Below are 24,754 nucleotides of genomic sequence, written 5' to 3' on the forward strand. Positions count from 1 at the left end.
TCTCGCGCAAGTAACAAAAATGTTCCCTTCCATGTCCCCATCCAATCGCACTTTAACCAGTCGGGGGAGGTGAGTATAAAATTGTAAACAAATCATCAGAAGGCTTGGTTACCCAATTGAGCCTGGTATCTAAGCTCCTTCAGAAAGTGATCCCAAAAAAAATTTCTGCTCGCCGCCTAAGCCGCCATTTTATCTTTCCCTGAATACTAGTTCCCAAGCTTCGAGCCCGAAGGTCTCAACATGCACCGAAATTATGCTATTCGTTATTTCAGGGCCAATTTAGAAATAACGATAATCGTTATTTTGGTCTCGAGATCATGTTGCGCTCGTCAGGTCTCTGGTATTGGTGTCATAAGTGTCGCAAGTGTCGCAACAAATGAAGGACGGCATGAAGGAAATTAAGGAGGCTCTATAGGGTTTTTTTGACCACGCGAGATCTTGACGCGAATATGGCGCTAGCTTTAAAATTGTCGACAAGCAAAACAAATAGGGCAGCTCGATACGACTGCACGATTCTGATTTCAAGAGGTGTTTACAAAAGTTTATATCCACATCGTGGACTCTGGGAATTACAGCAACAACACCCAATGTATTCCTAGGCCTTTAACTCCTGAAAAAGTCCGACACAACATCCGTGGTGCGTTCGTTCGCTTCGAGAATACCTCGAAAGGAAAGAAACAAAGGGGAATAATTGCGTAAAGGGTACAAAATTTGGCCAGCCAAGCGAAAACTTAACTTCGAAGACGACTACATCGGCGCTACCTCCTCTACCAGAGAGGAGCTCACTCGATTTATAACCGCCGTCAATTCCTTTCACCCGGCTCTTAAACAAACCTGGGAAACCTCCGACATTTCTATGACTTTTCTAGACATCAAAATTTCAATTTAAGGCAACGGTCTATGCAGTAGTGTTTACTACAAACTTACAGATTCATATAGTTACTTGTTGTATTCATCTTCGCATCCATCGTACGTCAAGAATTCCATACCATTTTCACAGTTTCTCAGAATTCGTCTTGTAGTGACGACTCCGAATTTTCCGAAAAATCAGAGGCAATGTGCCAGTTTTTCGATAAACGTGGCTATCCTGTTACTGTCGTTCAAGCGGGTCACCACCGCGCCCAACAAGTTGATCGACAGTCAGCACTACAAACGGCTGAGAAGGAAAACACTGATCACATTCCATTCACTCCCACATTTTACCCTCACAACTACGCAGTTAAATCCATCATTCTTAAAAACTTTAAGTAACTCCAAAACAATTCAGAGACTGGTACTATTTTTTCGCAACCTCCACCAATTTCATTCAAACGTGACAAAAACATAGGCAACTTTTTGGTCAGAGGTTCATTTCAAACCAATGAGCAACTTGGAACTTTTAAATGCGCTCGCTCACGATGCAAAACTCTCCCTTTGACTCATAACATAAAGAAATTGTCGGGACCCAAGAGATCCATTAAGATCATTGATCAATTTACGTGCACTTCGCCAATGTCATTTACTGCATAACTTGCACTCATTGCAAAAAGTTACATTGGTCAAACAGGATGACGACTAGGTGACCGATTCCGAGAACACCTTCGCGACGTACAAAGAAATGACAAGGACGCATCTAAACCAGTCGCTAGACACTTTAATCTCCCTAATCATTCCAAACAGCATATGGCAGTTTGCGGCCTTTTCCTATATTTAGGCAAAACAAAAAACAAAAATTTATCTTCAAAATCGGCACTCTTAATCCCCACGGTATCAACGAGCGCTTTTCATTCAACTAATGTATTCTTGTTTTCTCGTCATCATATTCCCACCAAAAGCGTAACTCCATTTTCTATATATAAACCCACACATAACCCACAATTCCTCCTACCCAGAACAATAACCTTCAAGTATTCATTTGACCGGGTTAGTATTGAAAATGGGAAAAAATGACCGTTTTTCAAGAAATAATGATCGAGAATTGTTAGCAAACCACAGCCCTGGCTCAGCCAATAGTTTTAATCTTAAGAGAGTGCTCTAGAATAGCTATTTGCTCATGCACAAAACAACTATATGTGATAAGAGCGTTGGCTTTCCTTTCTTAATTAAAAAAAAATTGAGGTTATCATCTTTCCCTCAAGCTAAGTGGACATTAGGAGTGAATAAGACTAATAGTGACTATTTTATTTGAGCAAATATCCAGAGGAGGATAAAAAGTAGGATATGGTCTGCACAACTCTCTTATTTTAATTTTTTTAACCTAGAAAGCTAAGGCATTTAAATTCAGGCATTGTGCAATGCGTGGACGCCAATTGATTTACCTTTTATGCATCAAAATACAAAAAACTTTCTCTTCATCTATGAGCCCTGAACATTAAAGGGGATGTGTTTCGAATATCTTGTGACCAACTCCTTATATCAATGTTTAGTTTAGGTATGAGCATTGGTGAGAAACCAATGCAATGCACTATTGCAAGCTTGAGCAAGAGTATTTAATGCAATCTAAATATAAATAATATTACATGTTACAATGTAGTAACTTACACAGCAAAATCATATAATCGAAACATTCCAAACAGAGGAAGTCAGGTTATAGACTCACCTGCCACGACTTTTGAGGGCTTAAGGTACACAGAAATAGATATGGTAAACAGTTACAATTAATACAAAGGTGAAAGTTTGAAAGCTAAAACAAAAAAAAAAAACGTTACAATCATCAAACCTCATGCATCCTAGCAAAAATAGGGTCAATTACCACCATAACGTCTCCCAGACATTCATGCTTACAGGAAATCATTTATCTTTGTCACTAGGCGGTACTGTACTTAAAATAGTTCCACTAACACAAGTTAATTTTTTTTCACTTATCTCATAGTATATGACTGTACAGGTAATGTGGAAGGCTCCTGCATTAGTAGATATGAAAGGGGGATTCTGACACATTTTGAAGACACAAAAAGACAGTTTTTGCACATTCTCAAATCAACCTTGATTTCAAGGCAACTTTAATTTTTCATAGGTGAATAATATTGTCTCACCTGTGAGTTCTGAAGAGGGTGTGAATATTATCTTCTTTAACGATTTTCTTGAACGATTCTCTTGTTGCGCCACTGGGGTGTTGTGAAGATTTTCAAATATCAAAGTCATCTCTTCTCACAAAGAAGTTGTGGTGTGCCTTGATTTGTTCTTCTGACAAAACAGTGTCTTTGTAAATGAGAAGGATTCTTTGGGCTGCAAAGCGGCCCCTGACTCGAAGAGCTTACCACTCCACGGCCTGCCCATTCGGGGCTTGGGTCCATTGACAATCACCCTCTTTTAATGGTTTCTTTCAAATCAAAGAATTCCTTCAGGAGGCAACTCAGTTCCAGGAGGAACAATTAATAGCTCTTCTCTGACGAATCCTTGCTTTGGACCACCCTTCAGATAGCAGAGAACTGGCCCGCCTTTATTCACAAGTGATTTTTCGATATTGAAGACCTTCAGAGACCTGATTAGACCTGTGGCTCGCCTCTGACCACCTTCCAGCTCACCAGCAGCACAGGTATATCTAAAAATCTTTGAAGAGTCCATTCTCTTCTCCTTCAGGCAAACTGATCTTTAATAAGTGGTTGAACTCTTCGTGTCAAACTTCTTCTCTTTGCTTACGTCGAAAGATTTCTTTCCAATCAACCTGGTCACTTCGCTATTCAAAGCTAGTACAACTTCTGGAAGCCTCTTCACCCATTCAGTTGATCTTTTTCCCTCTTTGAAATTCATTTTTTGACTGTATTGGAAAGTGAAGAGACGCTCACCCAAAGTTCTATTGAATCGCTCAACAATTCCCTGATCTCCGTGAACGTTCCCATTCCTTCTTCTTAAATAAAAATAATAACATATTTAACCAGGGTAAACCCGTCAGCTGAAGCTGTTATAAATGGGTGCCCTGGGGAACTAAAAAATTAACAATTAAAGAAACAATAACTATAACAGATAATCCATCAGAAAAGTTTAAAAACTATGCACAATGTCGATGCATAAAACTAAGAATTATATAACTAAATAAATTAATAAAAATCCAAAAGATTTACCAGAACCCTGAAAAATCATGTCATTAAGCTGTGTTCTAAAAATCATCATAGAGTCAACTTCCTTTAGACGCAGTGGCAAGTCATTGAAAGCCCGGGCTCCAGTATAAGATGTTCCTTTTTGGCAGATTCTGTTTGGACTTTAGGAATTAAAGCCTTGGAGAGCTTGTCATGAGGAAGGAAAAGAAGATCAGCTTGATGAAATGCATTTGGAGATTCAACATAAAAAAAATCCAAAGGATTTACCAGAGCCCTGAAAAATAATGTAATTAAGCCGTGTTTTAAAAAATAATGAAATAATTAATTAAGCCGTGTTTTAATAAAACCAAAGCTAAAGCCATTCCTCCGACGTAGATCAATTCACCTTGCTTTGGCGGAGTACTCGACTTGTGGCAGTCAGTAAGTTGTGGTTCCCTTGGATCAAGATCTTGATTATGTGTCTTGTTGTGCAGCTTCAAAGCATAATCTGCATCCAAAAATTCTGTTTTGCCTGCTCCTTGACTCTGACAGTTGCAATCCAATCAAGGAAATTTGTTCGATTTTCTTGATTCTTTTCATAGGCCACTCGGTACTTCTCCACGGCAATATCATGCCTCTTTTTCTCTTCTTCAATCTGGTCTTCACTCAAAAACTTTACAAGATAGCTTCCACCAGCAGAGATGGATGAGTGCTCTACCAATCGTTATTGCTATGCTTGTCATCTTATTTATCTACAACTTTGTTGCTTGCCTCTTCAAGGCCCGGCCCCTCAGGGCTTGTCGCTCTGCAGCCCAGCCCTCTGGGGCTAAGATCCTCCAGATCTTCATCATTATTTTCGAAAACTACGACAATTATTCATCAAGCAACCTTTGACAAATTTCTTCTTCTATATCACTGAGATAAAATATCAAGGCAGTCTCAATGATTGTGCCCCTGACCCAAAGGGCTGAGCCGGTGCTTCTTCAGTCTTAGCCTCTTTACCATCCATTTTATTTGTTGATACGTAATTTCAAGTTCTTATCAAGTAATTATGTAAGTATTTACACAAGTTCTCATTCAAATACTTACACATGTACTATATCAGTATACAAGTATTATAACAGTTTCCTCACAAATACCATCTATTTCCTTATCACTGACCGAAGATGACTTGAAGGATATTTCAATGTTTTTGGCAGTGAGAAGAGCAGTAACTGTGATTGCCACGTAACTCCCATACTTCAGACTTGATCCACCGGCAATCACTCTGAGTTCTCTCTCTTTACCATGAGGTTATCATTCAAGTCCTTCAGACGTTTTACTTCATCAACAGGGAGAAAATGAGCCGATGCTTTACATGACAGCTGAAGAAATGTATCAACCATTGCATTGCAAGTCTTTGAAGATCACGAAGTCTCATATCTCTTTATGTATTTCTCAACATCTTGTTCCGGAAGCTTCTTGATTTGATCTTGAGTGAAAGATACACTAATCATTTCCCTCTCTTTTCCACTTACAACAAGAACAGCGAGTTTCTTTCGATGATAGCCGCTACGCAACCTAGTCAAAGGCTCTGAATCACTTGCTGGTTCAACCACGAGAATATTCAGAACATCATTAACAGCGTCTTTTTCATTAATATCCATTTTATTTGCTAGCTTTCAAAGTTTATACTGAAGAGATGAGGAAGTGAGAATATAAGATGTGAATACTTCTCACTCTTGAGCTTCACCATCAGTTCTTTCTTTCTATCATTCTTCGACTCACCCGACTAATCCTCAAAAATGATCTTCATATCCTTGCCAGATGGCGTGTAAAAGAGAACTAATGCAGTAGTGTTCTTTCTGAATGGTTTTGCGATGCTTGTCATCTGTTGTGTGAGGACCCAAACACTGATTCTGTTATGTTGTGCGTTGAATGCCAAATTCACGAGTTCATTCGTCCTCTGCTCCGCATCTCTCGAAGCAGCACGATCATCGAGAACGATCAGTGTATTTGTTCCCTCATACATGTAACTAATAATATAACAGAAATAAGTCCTTATCATCTTTTGCAAAGCCATCATTACGTCTCGTTGTGAATGAACGTTGGACAGAGGATAATGATGTAATCAAAATTTCCTTGGAAGGTGGTGCTCAAGAGATTGACCAGGTATCTTCTCTTTCCTGAGTTGGTTGGTCAGATTATTAATGCATTGAATGAAATATTATCAGTATCCATATTTTTATCGATGTAATTGATGGTGAACATGAGCAAAAGTTGATATCTTGTCTTCTTTTATTATTCTCTTATCATCATTTGCACTCAAAGCTAACTAGCTTGTCTTCTCAGTGAAGACCTCACGCACATGTGAACTGACTACATTCATACTCCTCATTTGAATGTTTCCGCTAAATAAGTGCTCCTTGTAGTCATCCTGAGTTATCTTCTTCTTTACTTCAGACTTCTTCTCCTCTTTTCCCTCAAACATCTTATAACTGTAAAGGTTTGCTTTAAATCCGACAAACCCTTCAATGATCTTTCCACCAGCTTCATCTTTCATCATTCCCACGACTTCCTTGTTGTGGCCCGTAGGAGCGTCAGAAGGGTGATCCTTGGGGAAGTTGCATGTGTATACATCACCGCTTATATCCTTGTAAAAGTCACTTTCTCATAGGCAAAACTGTCAATGTCTAAGAATAGAAGCTTTGCACGACTTCCGTACCTTTTCTTGATGTAGTTATTGGTGGAAGTCATACATCAGAGTCTTCCTGAAGTCGGGGATGCTCATTCCACAATAGACCGGTTTGTCAAACATCAGCTTGGTTTGCTTCACTTGGATCGCAACGAGATATTTATTGAATATTGTGCAATGCTTGAAGTTTGGTTTTGCTACAAGTTTCAATGTTTTCTTGAGGTTGTTGACTAATCTCACATCCACACGATTCCTGATGTTTTCCATAGTTTTTCCAGAGACAGAGTTGTTATTAACTTGAAAAAATGCTTCTTGAAGTCATTCCTTATTTTCGCAGGTTTGTATTGAGCTCGATATAGCTCTTGAGCCAAGGCTCTTCTTCGAAACTTATATCCCTATGAATCTTTTTGATCCTCAAACCGAGATGGAGATATTGTTTCAGTGTATTGTGATGAACTATGTAGATATCCTTATCATTCAGATTTGGAATCAATTTTTCTACTCCATTAATGATCAATCTCTCAGGAGCAAGTGGATAATCGTTATGCAAGTCGTGAAGCTCTTTTGGGTACCCAAGATCTACCTCAAGAATGCAAGGAATATTTCTCCAGTTATCAAAGTCAGTAATCCAATTGAAATTTCCAACAGGAAGAGACCAGCACATTGCCCATTCATAGAGACTATTCGCATCAAGATAGGTGATGAATTTCGTTGGCTTTATTTCATCATAAGCTTCACCCATATATGGATTATTTGCCCTTCCAAAGCGATTTGATATCATTGAGGCACCTCCCAGAATTCCCTTTTCAATCATCAACAACATATCAGCATCGGTGAGTTATTTAAGCTCAACGCTTGACAAGACAGCATCCCAAGCCAATCCAGGACCGGTGTAATACCAAGCAGGGTCGAGCAAGGAATATTTATCCAGTTGTCAAAGTCAGAAATCCACTTTTGAAATTTTTAACAGAAAGAGGCCAGCACATTGCCCATCCACAGAGACTTTTCGCGTCAAGATAGGTGATGAATTTCGTTGGCTTTGTTTCATCATAAGCTTCACCCATATACGGACCATTTGTCCTTCCAAAGCGATTTGATATCATTAAAGCACCTCCCAGAATTCCTATTTAACTCGTGAATTGCGCGCATGCGCAAGAGCGAGTTGTAGATACGATGTGGGGAATGGCTCGTTTTGATAGTTTTTGGCGAGCAATAAACAAACGAAATGGCGACCTTTGTTGCTAAGAATAATGGTGGGGTGACAAAGAAGCCAATGATAATCTTAAAATAATTTTTTTTTTCGTTTTAGTTTCAACAAGCGGCGCCAGCGACCGGCAGGCATGCAAGGATTCACACTGAAATAACAAAACAACCTTCGTTTTTCATAAAATTGTAATTTACCAGCCTTGAACTTGAAAACAATCCAAAGATTCATTGAAAATATCACTTACTGTGAAGCGCTCGGAGTTTACAGATATTCAAAAGCTTTTCTGTTACGGCGTGAGATTGAGGACAAAATCGATCATTACGTTTCGTATCGTGTGTTTTTTTGTGTGAAACAACAGAAGATGCCGGCGACTAACGAAATTACAAGTTAACACGAAAATCAAATAACACCTAAACAAACAATTTTAGCTACCGATTTTCAGTGAATTTTTAAAGAACAATTTTCTTTTAAGTTTCAAGACAATTTGAAGATTCAAAATACATATTACGTACTAAAATGCGAAAGTTATACACCACAAAATTGATAAATAGGCCTGAAATGAAATTCTATCTTGTTATTGATTGTACGTTGCCTAGCGCGTGACTAAAATCTACCCAAGCGGAGATCCAAAATGATGGTGGCAGTCTTGGCTTAGTTATATCACTCAAAACTCGTTCCCGTTTGACTCATTTGATAAAAAGGGAATCGATAATGTTTTCATTAAGAAAGTATTGCCTTGATTTTCTAATATTTTCAGTAAATTTCACTTTTCACCCACATTTACTTCCAACCTTTTCTTTTGAACTAGAAACAGAAATGATATACGTTTTAAACACCTGACATCATCCACCCTTGTCAAATGAAATAGCATGATCATTTCAATTGCAATGCCTTCTTATCCCAACGTTACTTTGTTTCTCTGCTACATTAGCGAACACTGAACTACTGCTCGTACTCTAGATATGACAATCAACCACAAAATTCCCTAAACCAGATAACATTAAACGTAATCCAAAAAATCATATGTCAATTCACGAGTTTGCTCACAGAGCTCTTTGATTCAGTCATAAACAACATATCAGCATCAGTGAGTAATTCAAGCTCATCGTTCGTCTCTTTCAGGGCAGAATCCCAAGCCAATCCAGGAGTGGTGTAATACTAAACAGAGTCGAGCTTATAATTCTCATGACAGACCTTTCTGAATTCTTCAAACACGTCTGCCGGTAGGCGAACATCCGTTTTGAGATAATGGTCATGGTAATTACCTATCGCCTTCATGTCAAACTCTTTCCAGACCTTCTTTGCATGCTCATAATCTTCATCAGATATCACAGTCGTTCCGCTTAGGGTAGAACTCTTCTTTGGATGGCAGTTCTGTTGCATTGAACTTTTCAATGCTGCTCGTGTAATCATATGGGTACACACCTTTCTGCGAGATCAAGTCGATTTTACCTTTGAAGTTTCCCATGGTTTCCTTAAGCTTATCATGACTCAAGTTTGCGACTTAACTATTGAGGGAAGAAGCAATAAATAATTTAGAGCAGTCAACAACAACATCTTTGCTAAAACTGATGTAATTTTCCTCATTATTTGGAATATATTTAATGTTTCCTTCAGTCTTGCCGAGATTCTTAACCAATAGATGAGAATCATAACCAGCCAAGTTGTGAAAGATGAATTGAAGGTTGCATTTGTAGTGGGCTGCTCGACGAGACTTCCCAGTGAAATGGCAGTGGTATCTCACCTCATCAGCCTTTGGCCAGGCCGCTAACAGCCATCACTGCAGATCCAGCTGTGTGTTGCATCATGGAACTCGCGCCTATCTTCATCTGTGAAGAACATCTTGGCAAAATCGAATTCCCTATGAATATTCTTGATTTCAACGAAGATCTGAGCAACATCTTCATCCTCGCTGTTTTCCCTATAGATGACTGGCTCTTGTGAATAAAGCCGTGAAATGGAAGATTTGATAGCAGAACCCGCATGGTTTGTGCTTTTGATATTTCTTTGTGAAGCTATCATCACTACTTGGCTCATAATCACTTACTGGTTTGGTAAATGCCTAAAAGTCAGCATAAACCATTGACCATAAGTCATTGAGCAGTTATGATTCTTGAATTTCATTATGCTATCCTTATCTGGCATCTCGTTCCTGACTGCCTCGTTTCTCGAACAATACTCTTCATGGAGTGCAAACTTGTTTTGCTTGAGAAGTGGTTCAGACACCTAAGGCAATATTGTTTTGCTTCCTTATGCTTTGAGGTTTGACTCGAGAGTAGTCTACTGAGGGTCCCCAATATATTTTTCGGGATCCGGGATTGGGCTTATTTGAAGGCCGGGATCCGGGAATCTAGAAAGAGGGGAGCAAGATGCGGGATTGTTATTATGAACGGGACACAGGAATCGACGATTTTAAGGGGCGGGACTCGGGAAATAAAAAGGGAGGCCAAAAAGAGCTGCACAAAGGTTGACATTCTTATCTAAGCACGTGCCATGTACACAGCCATTGCCCTTTGCTGTTGTTTTCTCTGCGACCCCTCAGTGATATCTGGACATTCTTAGCCTTGCCCTGTCCTGTAATAGTGACCTTTGATTTCTTGGTGACCAACCAATTTGTTAATCGGCGCGAGGAAAATAGAGGATGTCAGCTACTATCGAAAGCGAGGAATCGGACTTCGGCATAATGGACGTAGTAAGTTGTGTGGCAATCTTTTACGAGAAGGGGAAGGGCGGATTTGCTTTCTGCGGAAACAAAAATTTTGGGCTCAGCTTTCACGAAAGATGGTCTCCTTAAAGGCTCTCAGGCAAACAGTTAGGTAAGTTACGTTTTTTTAGTTACCATGTTAGAAAACCTATAAAAGAAACCCAAGAAGGCTATGTCAGATATCCTAGTAGAATTGGAAAAGGGCACAGGAGACCAGTCTTTGTCTTTGGTTATACCATTACCAGACAGTGTTCACGTCAGCGAAAGTCTCAAAGCTGGCTTTGCTAATTGGTACTTGAAGCTCGAAAACGAGAGGGTCAATCTGGCAATTTTCAAAACTTTAAGAAACAACGCAAGTCTTGAAGTAAGGAAGACAATGCGAAAGTTGCTTCCCCGAAATGATCATGTACCAAACAAAGACCGCCAGGATCCAGCGGGAGTAATCAGGCTGATAAAAACTTATCGAGTACCTCCAGCAGCTGGACTTCGTAAGCCACACAGTTATCCCAAAAATGGATCACTTTACTAAGCGCAACTTAGTGGGAATGTATCCTCATCTCATAAATATTTCCGTGGCTCCCTTCAGTAGCCTGCCGTTTCTCACCCTGAAACAATAAACGAGTTGATCAAATTTGAATATAGCTCAGTTGCACAATCCAGTTCAAAAAGTTGAGGTTCTTAAAGAGTCTGTTGCTGTCAAAGAAGTCCTCTTTAGGAACAATGTCGTATTTCTAGCTAGCAATGACGGCCCAATCAAATTCCACAAGGTGGTCAAAGGAAGCCTTTGCGTCGATGTCAATAAACTAAGAAACCGTGGCGAAGTGTTCGAGAAAGTAAATGTACTCGGCCTTGCTCCTGGCGGAACTGTTGTCGAAATGAAGTCTCGTATTGAGAAACACATCACTGAGTTAAAACGCGATTATGAAGCGATAGAATTCCATTCAGACCAGATCAACGTCTTGGATGCTGAGAACCAAAACCCTTTCTAATTTGAGGCTATTCACATGGTTGATGCTGGTTTCGTCTATGGAGCCTGCGCGAAAAGTTATTCTCTTCTTGCCATCAACTTGAAGAAGGATGGGTACGGAATTCGTGGGAAGGCATCACTACTGACCAAGTACGAGGCAGATTGGCAACATGTTGGTTCGATGTGTATCCTCGGACAATGCTTAAATACCTCCCATTTTCAGGATATTGACGAGATCTCTCTTTCGTCTTCGACTAGGGTGCGCGTGATTCGTTATGACGTTCCATATATTTCACTGAGCTCAAGTAAAATTAAATAAACCATCCAAGTAGTGAATAAATAACTGAAAATATATGAAAATCATATAAACGTGAACTGTGGTTGAAGAAACGATTATGAAAGCGATCCTTGATCAAGATTTGCCGGTATAAACCATAGGGATTACGGATTGAGAGAAAATTTCAGTCGGGATCACGGGATTGATGAAAAAGCCTATTGGAGACCCTCAAGACAATCTCTCGCTCCACTAAGGAACGCGGATAAAACAAAACAAAACAAAACAAAACAAAACAAAACAAAACAAAACAAAACAAAACAAAACAAAACAAAACAAAACAAAACAAAACAAAACAAAACAAAACAAAACAAAACAAAACAAAACAAAACAAAACAAAACAAAACAAAACAAAACAAAACAAAACAAAACAAAACAAAACAAAACAAAACAAAACAAACGCAACTATTTGATCTCGGCCGATCGCTAATGGCGCTGATGCAGTTTATCTCGAGTCGCTTGTTGTGGGATGCACAATTACCTTCATCGCATACAAGTTCCCTATAAAAGATAGAGAGTAGGAAGATGGAATGGGAACAGTAGGCTGTACTTTATAGTCACTCTCTGATAATTTATATAGGATTCTTTGCACTCTTTGTGCTTTTGTAAGTATTCAAACCGCAGTTTAAGTCTTTACTTAAAGTCTGAGAGGGTTCACTTTATTTATTTTTAAGTGGTGCTCGCTTATTTTGCACGAAATATATATAAGAATCTAATTACGTCTTAACATCGAGGAATGGAGAATGTCACTGGTTGACAAACACTGAAACTAAATTCACGACTTTGAATTGGACATTGAATCTCCACGCTCCTTTACATAAAATTTGCATTCAGACTAAATCAGTGGTTAACGTATCAGTTCGTATACAGCTCCACATTTCCTCGATCGACCTTTGCAGAAACACCAGCTTCCCGGAAGCAACGTTTCAAACGGAGGACAACTAGCACACTCCTGCAGAACCGAAGCTCAACGGTACGTTGAAATATTTTAGTGTGCTTGAGGTTTAACGCCGAAAAGCTTTTTCTTAAATTCGCCTCTACTGATGACATAAAGTGCTCTAGTGGTTTATAAAAGTGCCAAGCTGAGTGACCACAGCGGAGTCCATGGAGTCCATTGCGTACTGGAAGGTTTCATGTCCATAAACTGAGCGACACTCTTGAAGTTTGTCTCGAACGAATTTCCACAAGGGAAAGCAGTGCACAGGACTTGATAAGCTCAGCTGAAAAACAGAGTCGTAAGCAAACACAGATAGATTGATTTTGTTTACTGAAATTAACATGTATAGCTGAGAACTTATTCCGCCATATCTCGGCTTTCCTCTTATCTTTCCAGATTATTTGTTAACTTTTTTTTGTTATTTTTCCCATTACCATGAAACGAATGGAAAAAAAATTCAAAACAAAGTACTCAAGTGTATCTGACTGCGACCCTTTTTACTCGTTAAACGATCACAATCGTCAATCAAGGACGAAATTCCTTAGGACACATTTCCCCACCGAACCACAATACTTCAGGAGTTCTTTTTCAATCTTGCAAAATTGAATTAGAGGTAAACTTGGAGCTGGTATCTAGTGGCTTGATAACTTAGCTGTCAAGCTCATTATCTGAGTACCGCAGAAAGGTGAAGGGTTCGAATCTGTTCAAGGTTGTATTTTTCAAGCTTTCTCTAAACTTTCTCGTTGCAATTACAGAAAAAGTGATCTTCCCTTTAAATTCATTTGACGTTTTTATTCTACCTTAGTAGAATGTTTTGCATACCGCTTTTTTATTCAGTGTAAAAAAGTCTGAGTTATAAAGCTAATTCGAATTTAAACGAAGTAAAAAGCCAATAAGTGAATGGAATTTCACTTCCATCCGTCTAAAGAAAATTTATCAAAGATTGTCATCTATGTATGTTCTGGAACGATCCTATGGAAACTTCTTTATGATGCACTTCCCGTTTAGTTCGAATATTACCTTTCGTTTCCTTTTTTGTTCCTCGGTGTGTTCGTTACCATCATCGCCATCTCCAACAAGCACCACCAAACAACTAAAACACACAGGAGAAAGGATGACCGAATTGATAACCCTCAATTGCCTCTAATGTAAACAATACTATCGCAGAGAAAAATATTCCCACTGTGATCCTTAAACATAGTAAAGACAAAAGTTCGTAGTGCTTGAAGGTCAGTTGTAACAGCCACTCCTTCTAAGTATAATGTTAAAGTTAACATCACGCATCATTTCATATTGGAGCTACTTAATATTATAAATTGCGTCATATTTACAACCTCTACATGGATTTAACACGATACTAGTAATAATCATAACCACTGCAATTTCCTCAAACGTGATTGGTGTATTAGCTGCTTTATTTTTCACTTATCATTCTGTATAGTCGTAATCGGACAGTTGGGTGTATATCGGACAATTAAAGCAGGCAGTCATACTAAGTCCACTCAGCTAAATTTACCAATCACAGAATTGATCACAATAACCATAGCAAAAAAGACAGGGGAATTTTCAAAATGGAGGAATTTTTTACCTTAGACGTTGTCTCTACCGGAGATGTATGTCCTAAATGTATTTCAGTGTTTTTTTCCGAAATTGTAACAGTTATGATAAACTGGTAGAACTTGTGATTTACAAATTGGACTCCCGCTTCGCGGTCGTCCGATTTTGTTAATCACTCGTATGATTACAGAAAAAATTGGATTCCACTCGGTCCTATTACCATTATTGACAAGATAACCTTTATGGTGACTGGTCGAACAACAACTTCTCAGTAGGCAAGCTCGACTTCGATGTCACGATATAATATTGTTCTGCTGTACTTGCATTAGATAAATTTTGTGTTACGCCGTACTCGTTCTAAAAAGAAGGTGTAATATTACAACACTAAATCCTACAACGGCTCGACTATCGCATGGTCATTTTCCTCTCTCCTCTGGTGGCGAATGTAAAGAGATTTGAGTTCATAAAGTACCTTTATGAAATTCGTAACACTTTCCCAATGAAACCATCAATTAAATGAAACAAGCTTTTACTTCATTGAAGACAAGAGGCAGCAAGAAAACAAAAAAAACAATCTTAATGCTGCGGTATTAAAATGACATAAATGTCATGAAATATGAACTTCCTGAAATTATGTTTATCACAAGTGAATGTTCCTGTTTCATAAAGAATAACAATTTCTCACTCAGTATGCGTTCCGCCGTCCTCCACTCTGTGAATCTCATGTAGGACATCAACAGCAGCATCCACAATGATTGCAAACTTTTGCATGACACAATTGCTGTTGCGAAAATTAAAATGAATATCATTGCTAGGCGCTCGCCTTTTTAAGAATACACCAAGTACAATTAATGAACAAATAAAAGGGTGTATGGTGCTCAAATCACCACTGCCCCTTTCCCTTGACTTTTTAATAAGTAAAAAAACTGTCTTACAGCACATTCAACGGCAGCAGCGTCATCAGTGACAGCACAGTGAGTTTCCTTCGTTCAAGCCGTGTCATGCAATCCATCTACACAAAAAAAGACAAATATGAAGGCAATAATGTCATTCTCATAATGAAACAATCACTGGTTTCAAGTAACACCATAAAGGAAACAATCAACATTGAAAAAATTTTCTTTACATTTCAATACAACTTTCCGTAATTCTGTTAAGAATCAGTTTAGGCAATGAATATAAAAACGATAAAATCAACACTAAGTCAGCCACCAAAAAATTGTAAGATGGAAGCATTTCAAATTTCTACATGTTATTATTTTGCTTACTTTGTCCAACCATATCTCGAGAAGCTGGCTTAAAACGTTCCCAGCCTGGAAAAGATCAGAATTAATGAGCCAATAAACTTGGAAAAGATTTCATTGAGAAGCAAAGTGACAACACCTATTTTGATTCCATAGCACTTAGTCTATAGCAAATGATCTGTCTTTGAGCAACTTGGGGACTTTGGCGTACGAGGTAGATCTCAGTTGAGCAATCCATTCGCCCTTGACGAAGGTCTCGGTTGGGGGGGGGGGTGCATGTACTTTTTCGTGAACTATTACACGTGTTAACACAACATATCCATCTGCACATTCATTATGGGGTACTAGGGCAACCATAGAACTATAAACATTAACAGTTTTATCATCACTGCACATACGACTTGTGGCGAAGTTAATATATTTTTCTCGCTTACGCACCTCTAGTAGAAGTTATTCAGGAAAATATATCACACAATTTTGCTTACAGCGCTTCCACATTAGAGCTTGCACTATTTGCATGAGGCATCTTGGGAAGTCTCGCTGCAAGGTTAACTTTTGGTCGAACCAGGAACGCAAAAGGACATAGACAAAAAACGATAGTAAAAGAACAATGCAAGATTCACTCACGCTCCTCCCATACCTGGATGCTGAGCTGCTGTGCAACATTTTCGACCAGATGAACAAATGCATGGTAATTATGCAAACTGATTTCCCCAATTATGCACAGGTAGATAACCAGAAGAGGTGTGTGTTCCTAACCAAAACAAATACATATCTTGTAATTTTACAATTACTAACCCAGAAATTACAATTGTATCAGAACGTAACATCAAGGAACATGGCCCTCATTACTTTAAAGGTTAAATACTAGTAGCGGAAGGAAATGATATGGTCATTATTTGATACGTCAGCATTCAAAAATTATGTTTAGCGCTAAGTGTATCAGGAGTTACGTTGCCTCAGGTTTGTACACCAGCACGATTGACTAAAATAAAGTTGAAACTCTACACTCGATGCTCCCAACTATCGTGTATCGACAATCTAATTCATACTCGATCATTAATCATAAATTGTGAGAATTCATGAGTTCCACGCCATTACAAAAATTCAAGAAGGGAATGAAGCAACGCTAAGCGCTAAGCAAAAAAAATGTTATACTGTGATGTGGAGAAGTGATATTTTATGTGAATTTTTTCCATGATTTATTTAGAAATGTTGTTTCGTAGAAATAAATACTCTGGATGCAAGTTCGGACACAAGAGCACGGTAGTTCTGTCAGTTTGTACTGGTCTGAGTGTCTTTCCAATATTCGATCGATCCAGCTGGCAATTATTCTGAGACCTCTTGATGAACAATGTTAAAACGATTGGCGAGGTATCCTCCATACATCCGAGACGTAACCTCGTCATTATTAAAAATAATTCATTGATGTGACGAAACCTTTGAGGTCTTCCTCCAGGTACAAAATATAAATGATCTCTGAAACATTTGTGTATCCATCGTTATAATTCTGCAAGAAGCCTGGTCTTGGTTTTAAAAAAGGTCTGGTAGTCAGGTAGTCCTGTGTAAAACCTTATGTCCGGGTCAGAAGCCATAAATTTACTAACTTTAAACTTCTCCACTTCTATGCACTCTTTAAGCTTTCTTATACGCTTTAATAAATGCTCAATCTCCTTTTGACATTCACATTGCAGTTTTCTGTATTCTTCTGCGTTTAGTTCTTGAAATTCAGGTGCTATTTTCGCCTTTGGGTGGGCCTCTGTCGAACATTCATTTCTAAGAGTACTAATAAAACTCTACTGAACTGAGGCGGGTATATTGTTAGATCTATACTTATGCCCGCCGCAAAAGTGTACACAACACACGGACGACTTTCCTTCCACTTGTAAGCAAGCAGAAACCTACTTCCATTTAAAAGCCATTCAGAGTACCTTCCAGGCATTGCGAAACTGTTTGTTCACACCGAGTTGGTCGATTTACCCAGAGTCCGTGCACGACGCCATCTTTTTCCGTATTGTGGTTCTGGGAGGGCTTCTCTACAGTTGAAGACGCAAGAACTCATTTGCAGTAGGATATTCAAACGCAGTGTGAAATAAGAAGAATACCTTTATTTGCTCTTGCCCTTACTTTCCGAATGGAATATCAAGCTCCTCATTGTAGAAAATCTCTTTTGTTTTTCTAAATTTCAAGTTACAATTTTTCTCTTCCTCTCCCCTCTTCGTGTTCTTTTTGTATTGACGCGCGGCGCGCGTGATTTCACAAATTAGCCAATCATGTCAAAGAACTTTAACCTTGACATTGGAAAACTGACGTGGGCATTTCTCGCGAACTTTTAGTTTTGTTTTCGCGGAGTTTTAATTGTTTTTGAGGTTTCGTTCGCGTAAATTTGTCACTCCTTTGTTTGGAAATTAAAGACGTTTCTGAGTTTCTATTTTAGCCAAATGTTGTGGTTCATTTAACAAGTTTAATACATATTTTCTACGGAGTTTGGACTCTAGTCTCTTTTTTGGTAAATGGATCTTATACACTCACGATAAAAGAACTCTTATAGTCCGCAAGTTATTGCATCTCAATTGCTTGCGTGCTCCTAATGCTAGTTATTGCGCATGCATTATACTTATGGGGTCCCATATCTTAGGATCACTAACAAAAGGATTCTACCATGGTAGGAACATAATATACTCTCACGCGAACTTTTCTCGTTCAACGATAACCTAGAGCAACTGAGCTACATTGCATTCAAGCCCTAGGGCTGACCCATCCACTACTATAATATATTTATGTTGTGAATGATCGTAACATGATAAACTAAGATAAGATATTTCCTAAGGTCTTCTTGTTTCATAACTGTTAGTAAGGAAAATTTACCTCAACCTCAATGATCATGTTCAATATTTTCAGCAACACTGGTGCGAAAACCTGAGGACCATCGAGAGGAGAGACTTTTATGATAGTTTCAACAACCTGATAGAACCAAATAAAATAAAAAACATGGGCAAGCAATAAGAGAATGGATTTAAAATACCGAGGAGTGTTACATCTCTCACAATGTTACTTAAGTTACATTTAGTTAAAAGTGTAATATTAGGCACAGCTACAGCTTTATACCAAACGTTGGATCGGTGAAATATCTCAGAATCTCTAAATGCTCTGAGCTCAGGGCTCCTATTGATAGCAGGTTACTTTCAAGCACCTGGAAGAACCACCCTGAGCCTTAAAAACTGAATATAGGCCTCTGTCTGTCTATCTAGTAGGAGAACGTACCAACTTTGGCAACTTTAAATAAAAATAGGTATATTCAGGGTTTTCAATTCTGAGTAATTTTTAATTAGCTTTTCGAAAACACGACGTTGTTGTGTTTAATTCGGCATAATTACCCGTTAAAGTAATGCACTTTTCACTTTTTATTATTATTATATCACCAAAAGTTAATATGTATATAGTTATTAATTGATTAGAAAAGGAGAAATTACTACATTGCACCACAGAACTGCTTCGAGAGGGCCCTGATGGTCCTCTCTCGTCTGAAGCATCAAAACGGAATTTGCTGTAAATTTGGGATTTGGCATCTAGGTGTGATTGAACTTTGATAATTTTAAGGAAACTCGCCAGCAAATAAAAAGCTTTTTTTTTAAGAAAACAAAAGATTCAAGTCAATATTGCGGTTGTTAGGAATAATTGTGGTGGGAATAATATTCTGAACCGTGAGAAGATTTGAAGAATGTGGCCATACACTTGCCAAGAACCAACAGTTAAACAAAGGGCTTCATAAACTCTTTTTAGTTGGTGTGAATATTAGAAACAGGGGCAATAGTTCTAAACGTGGTAAAACTGATGCAAAATTAAAACTACGCCGAAAACGTCTGATAATAGTCTCCATTCCAGCTTTTATTTGGGATATAACCAATGCTCACCCAATCTCAAAGAATTACTGTGAAGGAGACTAGTCTGAAGGCAGCTATTGCTTTTATTTCAGCAAAGCTAATCTCTATAAATGTGTTCTGTCAAAACCCTTCTGTTAGAGAAAGGAAAGAAATATGCATATTTTTTCAAAACTTGAAATTGTTTGCAGAAGCACTGCTAGTGGATTCATTAAAAAAAAGGCGGAGTTGGATGCACTTTCAGTGTTACATAATTTGAAGATGTTAGGAAAATAAAAATATGCTGTTCTTCCTCTCATGCCCAATCTTTATCTTAAATTATTTTAGAACATAAGACTAAAACTAAAAATTTTAAATAATCAAACTGTTCTTAACCAATTATATTGATAGAAATTGAATGTTGTTAAAATATACACCCCTACCCTAGAAAGGATAATGCTGCCCTCTGGTTTTATATTTCCAAGCATTCTTAAGCAAGCATCCACAACAGGTGCACTACAATTCTGTCAAAAGAAAGAGGGTTATTAAAAAAATGACAAAAGAATAATTTGCTATCACTGTTAATTTACAAAACGTGAAATTATAACATCAAACCTGGAGAAATGTTCTTGGATCTAACAACACATAAGATTCCACGATGGCAAAGCATGTTCTGAGGTTTTCGGAGCCTAATTCTGCAATTAAGGTGATTTTAGTAAAGATTTCAATGAGATTGAAGGTGTAAAGGAAGTGAAGAAAAGTAACAAAACTATAAACTTCTTGCATACAGTGACAGTTTCAAGCAAAAGTCAACCACCCTTAAAACTTAGCTGCTTCAAAAGTTTGAATGGAGTTTTGGTATGGTAGCTTTGGGATGGATGCATTGCTTCTTGTGGTACCTCTTGAAAATTATAACTATAGGGCAGAGAGATGCATAGCAGCTGATTCCACCTTACCTAATATATGACGAGAAATGAACTAAAAAGCACAAAGTGATGACTGTCTTATTGAAAACGTATAACACTTTCACTGACCCAATAATGGTGGCATATTAGCAAATAGCTGCAACAATTCAGGAGCCATACATGATGCATTCATCAAAACATTGTGCCTGCAAATACACATCATACAGAAAAGTTTAATAGATGATTTTATCAAAAATGTACACTTTAAGTCAGTCAAGCCGATCACTTCACTCAAAAAGGTGCCTTGTCCCATAAATACAATGATTAAAACTCCAATATGACAGGAACCACATAATTCAGGATATTCTGAAGCACAAAACGAATTGCATTATCCTCCAAGGTTTCATCTTTCTTTAAAACCCTCCACAACTCAAGTTTCTCCCTAACTCAAAGGTAAGTTTTGCTTCATGTATTTATTTTTGCTTTCATAATTTCAACCTTAATAACTCTAACCTTGTTACCTGAAGCCCTTTTCTTAAAAAGACAGATTTATTGGAATCAATTGTAATTAATCAAATAAAGATGTCATTCACTAGGCATAGATGCTGAAAAGTAAAAGGGGAAACATGGCTAACAGGGAACAGTTTATTCTCTTTCATGAGACTGAACACATCCTTCACACCACAATTGCTTATCATTCAAGTTTATACCTGCTATGTCCACCTAAAGATCTTGTAAGGAGTACAACTATAATTTGTGTTGAGCAAGTTTCAAACAACCTGCCCCTTGGGCTTGACCCAATGTTTTTCACACCCTGGGATACACTATGGCAAGATCTTTAAGTATTCTGGGAACTGATGTTTCCTGAAATGGTGTCTGCCTCATTGTTCATAGCCAATCATGACAAATATTGTATCTCTTCACACTATCTCAAGCATGTGAGGCTTATCTTTAAGTTTAAATCTATTACAAAATACTGAAGCAGCAAAGAAAAGTATTACCAAAGGTCCAGTCCATCTTCCATTAAGTAAATGTGTGATGGCTTAAAAAATGAAACAGTGGCAAATAAAAGATATGTTCACCAGCAAGGTCATCTTCTGTGTAATATAATTTAATCATGGATTGTATATGTAAAGTATGATTTAAGATTCTCTAGTATAGAATAATTCAAGTGTAGTGGAGTATGATTTAATTAATAATACAATGAAATATAATATCTCTGCATTACTGGTCGACCATGCACTTGGGGGCAGTGAAGTCATTCTGTCTCCAGAAAATGTTAAATGTCTCCAAATCCTTACAACATGTAAGAGGCCAGCTGACCCACACCTTCACTCACTTCATTGTTTGTTGAATTTCTGTCCCTCATTTAATTGTGCAAAAGGATTATTTTCTTATTAAATTTGTTCAACAATCTAAGAGCTGTTTTCAGCAAAATGATTGATTCTATGTGCTGTGTGGGGAATTTGGAAAGTACACTGCATCTAAAATAAACTAGTATTGCATCAATTACCTGAGAAACATCTGTACTGAGCTGAATCAAGGGCAGAAGGAAAGGGTACATCTGTTCACTCCATACACCTAGGCCCTGTGAAACAACAGAGTTATCAAAGTAACTTTAACAGCAAATGTCACAACTCATGCTTGGCAGATACCGTCTTCATGCCAAGGATACATTTACTTGATGGATCTAGAGATTAGTGGTTTACTGGGATAATATCTTCTATACAGTTGGTGACTAACCCAGTTTTTTTTGCTAGTATGCCATATATGATTTATTTAAATGTATAGTAGAATCAAACCCTATTTGGAGCCTGGAACATGTTCCAAAATATTGCAAAATTTCAAGTTGTTGGCCTATGGTAACAGCTGGGTTTAAAAGTACAACTAAGCTGAACAGTCTAATAGGAAAAAGCTTTCCTGGCTAAACCATGAAATGGTGAAATGAAATGAAATGAAATCTGTGCAGTCTTTAGAAAGACTTAAGTTGCTAAGATCATGTCGTGGTATAATATAAGAAGTTTTCATCCTTTGCCAAGACTGCTTTCATCAAGTTTGAAGGGTCTTTCTCGCCTGAAACACATGCTCAGCCAGTGCCCCATAATTGTACAAGTAGGTTTAAGAGAATAAGTTAACATCTTATTTTTCCAGGGAAGATTGTGTGTTGTGTATTTTTCTGTTTCAAACAAAAGTCTTTTGTGGTACCCATTAGAGGCATTGAAATTTTGAAATAACCTTGCCATTAAAATTCAATATGGATAACTGAAAACAAGACAAAATCTCTTCAGACCTCTACAAGATGAGTCATTGTGGAGACAATTGCACATTGAAGCATGTTATGGTCACCAGATGCCTGCCACAACTCGGGAAGGTAGATTGAAAGTGGGGAAGCAAATGACTGGACCTTAAACAAACAAAAAAACCAACATTTATTGGTTAGTTCTGGTGCAAGCTGGCAAGGACAAGCTGTCAATGTTTGTGCCACAAGCTATGTCTACAAGCATATGGTACACAAAAATACTTATAACAATAGCTCTATGACAATGCTATCTATATCAAACAAACATGACATAAAATGGAAACATTGTACATGTATCAAAACAAAGAATTTCATTTTTCAAAGATGATAAATAATTCCGCAGACCTTGCTTCCTATTCGTTGAATAAGTAATGATAACACATGAAGCACCTGCATCTGTAAGGAAATTGTATTAGCATACAAAGGATAAAAAAAAATTCAGACATATTCATCCAATACCTCTGGACATCTGCCGTACCCTCCACTGACTTTCTCTTTTATATTTGTTATCTCACAGGTACAGCATGCTCTTATTTCTGTAACTGTTCTGGTTGTAATAGAAGCATCTTGAAAACTAAGACTTCAAAAACAAGGACACACCACCCCTTGAAGTCAGATTTGTCAGAAAGCAATCTCTTGTTTGGTAAAAGTTCAAAAAGTCAAGTTCATCATGCCGATTACAATGTCAAGAGAAATATATCTACTGTTGCATAGCTAAACAACTCAAGTACATTAAGTATAAGTGCTACTGCTCTCTAAGTTTCATTGGATTTTTGGTATAACTGTATCTTTACGCTCACCTTGAAATAAATGAAATGGATTTTCTTAATTGCAAAGTGGTATACCAAAGTATGGTTTTTACAGTATTAGCTTTTGAGGTCATACCTTTCCAACCACTTCTATGAGCAGACAACAAAAGACTACAAAATCCTCTTGGACCAGCTTCTGATCAGATCACTGTATTATTATGTAGTGTTAATCTTACTGATTAAAAGGAACTTCTGAAAAAGGTACCTTAGTATCACAATCATTGGTACACTTGAGGAGGTTAAATAGTACTTCAAAGCTTCCATCCAAAAACTGAAATTGACATTCTCGGTGAGTTAATTAACAGCTAAAGAAGCCTTGACTGAGCTCCGTTCTGTAGTAAAGCATGCAGGAAGCATGATCTAGAGCACTTAATAAGTGTAGAAGGAAACATGAGATATAGTCAAAGTGTTTCTCCCTACTTCGTGAGTGCTCTCGCCACTTCCTAAGTGCTTTGCAACAGAAGAGAGCACAGTCAAGGCTTCTTTATTTGTTTTATAATAAAGAATCTGTCAAAGTCCCCACACATTACCTACTATTACAAATTACTTACAAATTTGAATTTTCACGTGACCAAACATGTCTTCAGTATGCTCTATATTGTCATAAAAAATGCTACGATAGGCCAATCAGAAGCCTACAGCTGTCAAAAATGTCAAACCATCAAAGTTCACAATCTGCCAGAGTTCACAATCTGCAATAGTTCACAAACTGAAATAGTTTGGCAGGTCAAATTTAACACTAATACAGAATCTGAAAATGAAATGTTCAACAAAATCTGGCCAAATTGTGGCTCATTAAAACAAGCAAGTTTTCTTCACAAGACAATTACAATACAAACTGCCCAAGGTGTGTGTTTAATGTATAATCGTTTGTCTCATGAAATGTTCAACGAAATCTGGCCAAATTGTGGCTCATTAAAACAAGCAAGTTTTCTTCACAAGACAATTACAATACAAAGTGCCCAAGGTGTGTGTTTAATGTATAATCGTTTGTCTCATGATGTAGTCATTTGAGATGTAGATGGTAACATTTTGCCTATCAACGGCTAGTCTTCATCAGGTGATGGGGTCAACTGCTCATGAGTTACCATCTGTATCATGGTGTTCTAATGCTATTGGTGGATTTTGATCCCCATTCTACAAAGAGGTCTGATTTAGATTTTTTTCTCAGGAAACCACCGAGAGAACAACTTATTATAAATTAGATAATTGTAGAATTAGAGGGTTTTCACTCAATTAGTTTCCTTTTGGGAAATGTT

The 24,754-nt window shown here is 37.8% G+C and overlaps 1 protein-coding gene and 1 pseudogene across 2 annotated transcripts in view; both read right to left on the reverse strand.

Moving 5' to 3' along the window:
• Nucleotides 1-6,222: 6,222 nt before the first annotated feature.
• Nucleotides 6,223-6,768, reverse strand: LOC136280372 (uncharacterized; annotated as a pseudogene).
• A 5,761-nt stretch (nucleotides 6,769-12,529) lies between these two features.
• LOC131773122 (importin-11) overlaps nucleotides 12,530-24,754 on the reverse strand; it is a 54,903-nt gene continuing 42,678 nt past the window's right edge. The window contains exons 24-38 of one of the 2 annotated variants that reach the window (XM_059089094.2): nucleotides 23,701-23,766; nucleotides 23,032-23,082; nucleotides 22,678-22,791; nucleotides 21,901-21,975; nucleotides 21,389-21,429; nucleotides 20,517-20,593; nucleotides 20,098-20,177; nucleotides 19,926-20,006; nucleotides 18,491-18,586; nucleotides 16,263-16,376; nucleotides 15,647-15,691; nucleotides 15,314-15,390; nucleotides 15,064-15,159; nucleotides 13,842-13,914; nucleotides 12,530-13,104 (exon numbers count right to left, since the gene is read on the reverse strand). In XM_059089094.2, the coding sequence (XP_058945077.1) occupies nucleotides 12,943-13,104; nucleotides 13,842-13,914; nucleotides 15,064-15,159; nucleotides 15,314-15,390; nucleotides 15,647-15,691; nucleotides 16,263-16,376; nucleotides 18,491-18,586; nucleotides 19,926-20,006; nucleotides 20,098-20,177; nucleotides 20,517-20,593; nucleotides 21,389-21,429; nucleotides 21,901-21,975; nucleotides 22,678-22,791; nucleotides 23,032-23,082; nucleotides 23,701-23,766 (1,248 nt within the window). In that variant the 3' untranslated portion in view covers nucleotides 12,530-12,942. The remainder of the gene's footprint in view (nucleotides 13,105-13,841; nucleotides 13,915-15,063; nucleotides 15,160-15,313; nucleotides 15,391-15,646; nucleotides 15,692-16,262; nucleotides 16,377-18,490; nucleotides 18,587-19,925; nucleotides 20,007-20,097; nucleotides 20,178-20,516; nucleotides 20,594-21,388; nucleotides 21,430-21,900; nucleotides 21,976-22,677; nucleotides 22,792-23,031; nucleotides 23,083-23,700; nucleotides 23,767-24,754) is intronic. The other variant, XM_059089095.2, reaches the window with a different exon arrangement.

Source organism: Pocillopora verrucosa, chromosome 4 (genome assembly GCF_036669915.1).
Source record: "Pocillopora verrucosa isolate sample1 chromosome 4, ASM3666991v2, whole genome shotgun sequence".
NCBI classification, from domain to species: Eukaryota; Metazoa; Cnidaria; class Anthozoa; order Scleractinia; family Pocilloporidae; genus Pocillopora; species Pocillopora verrucosa.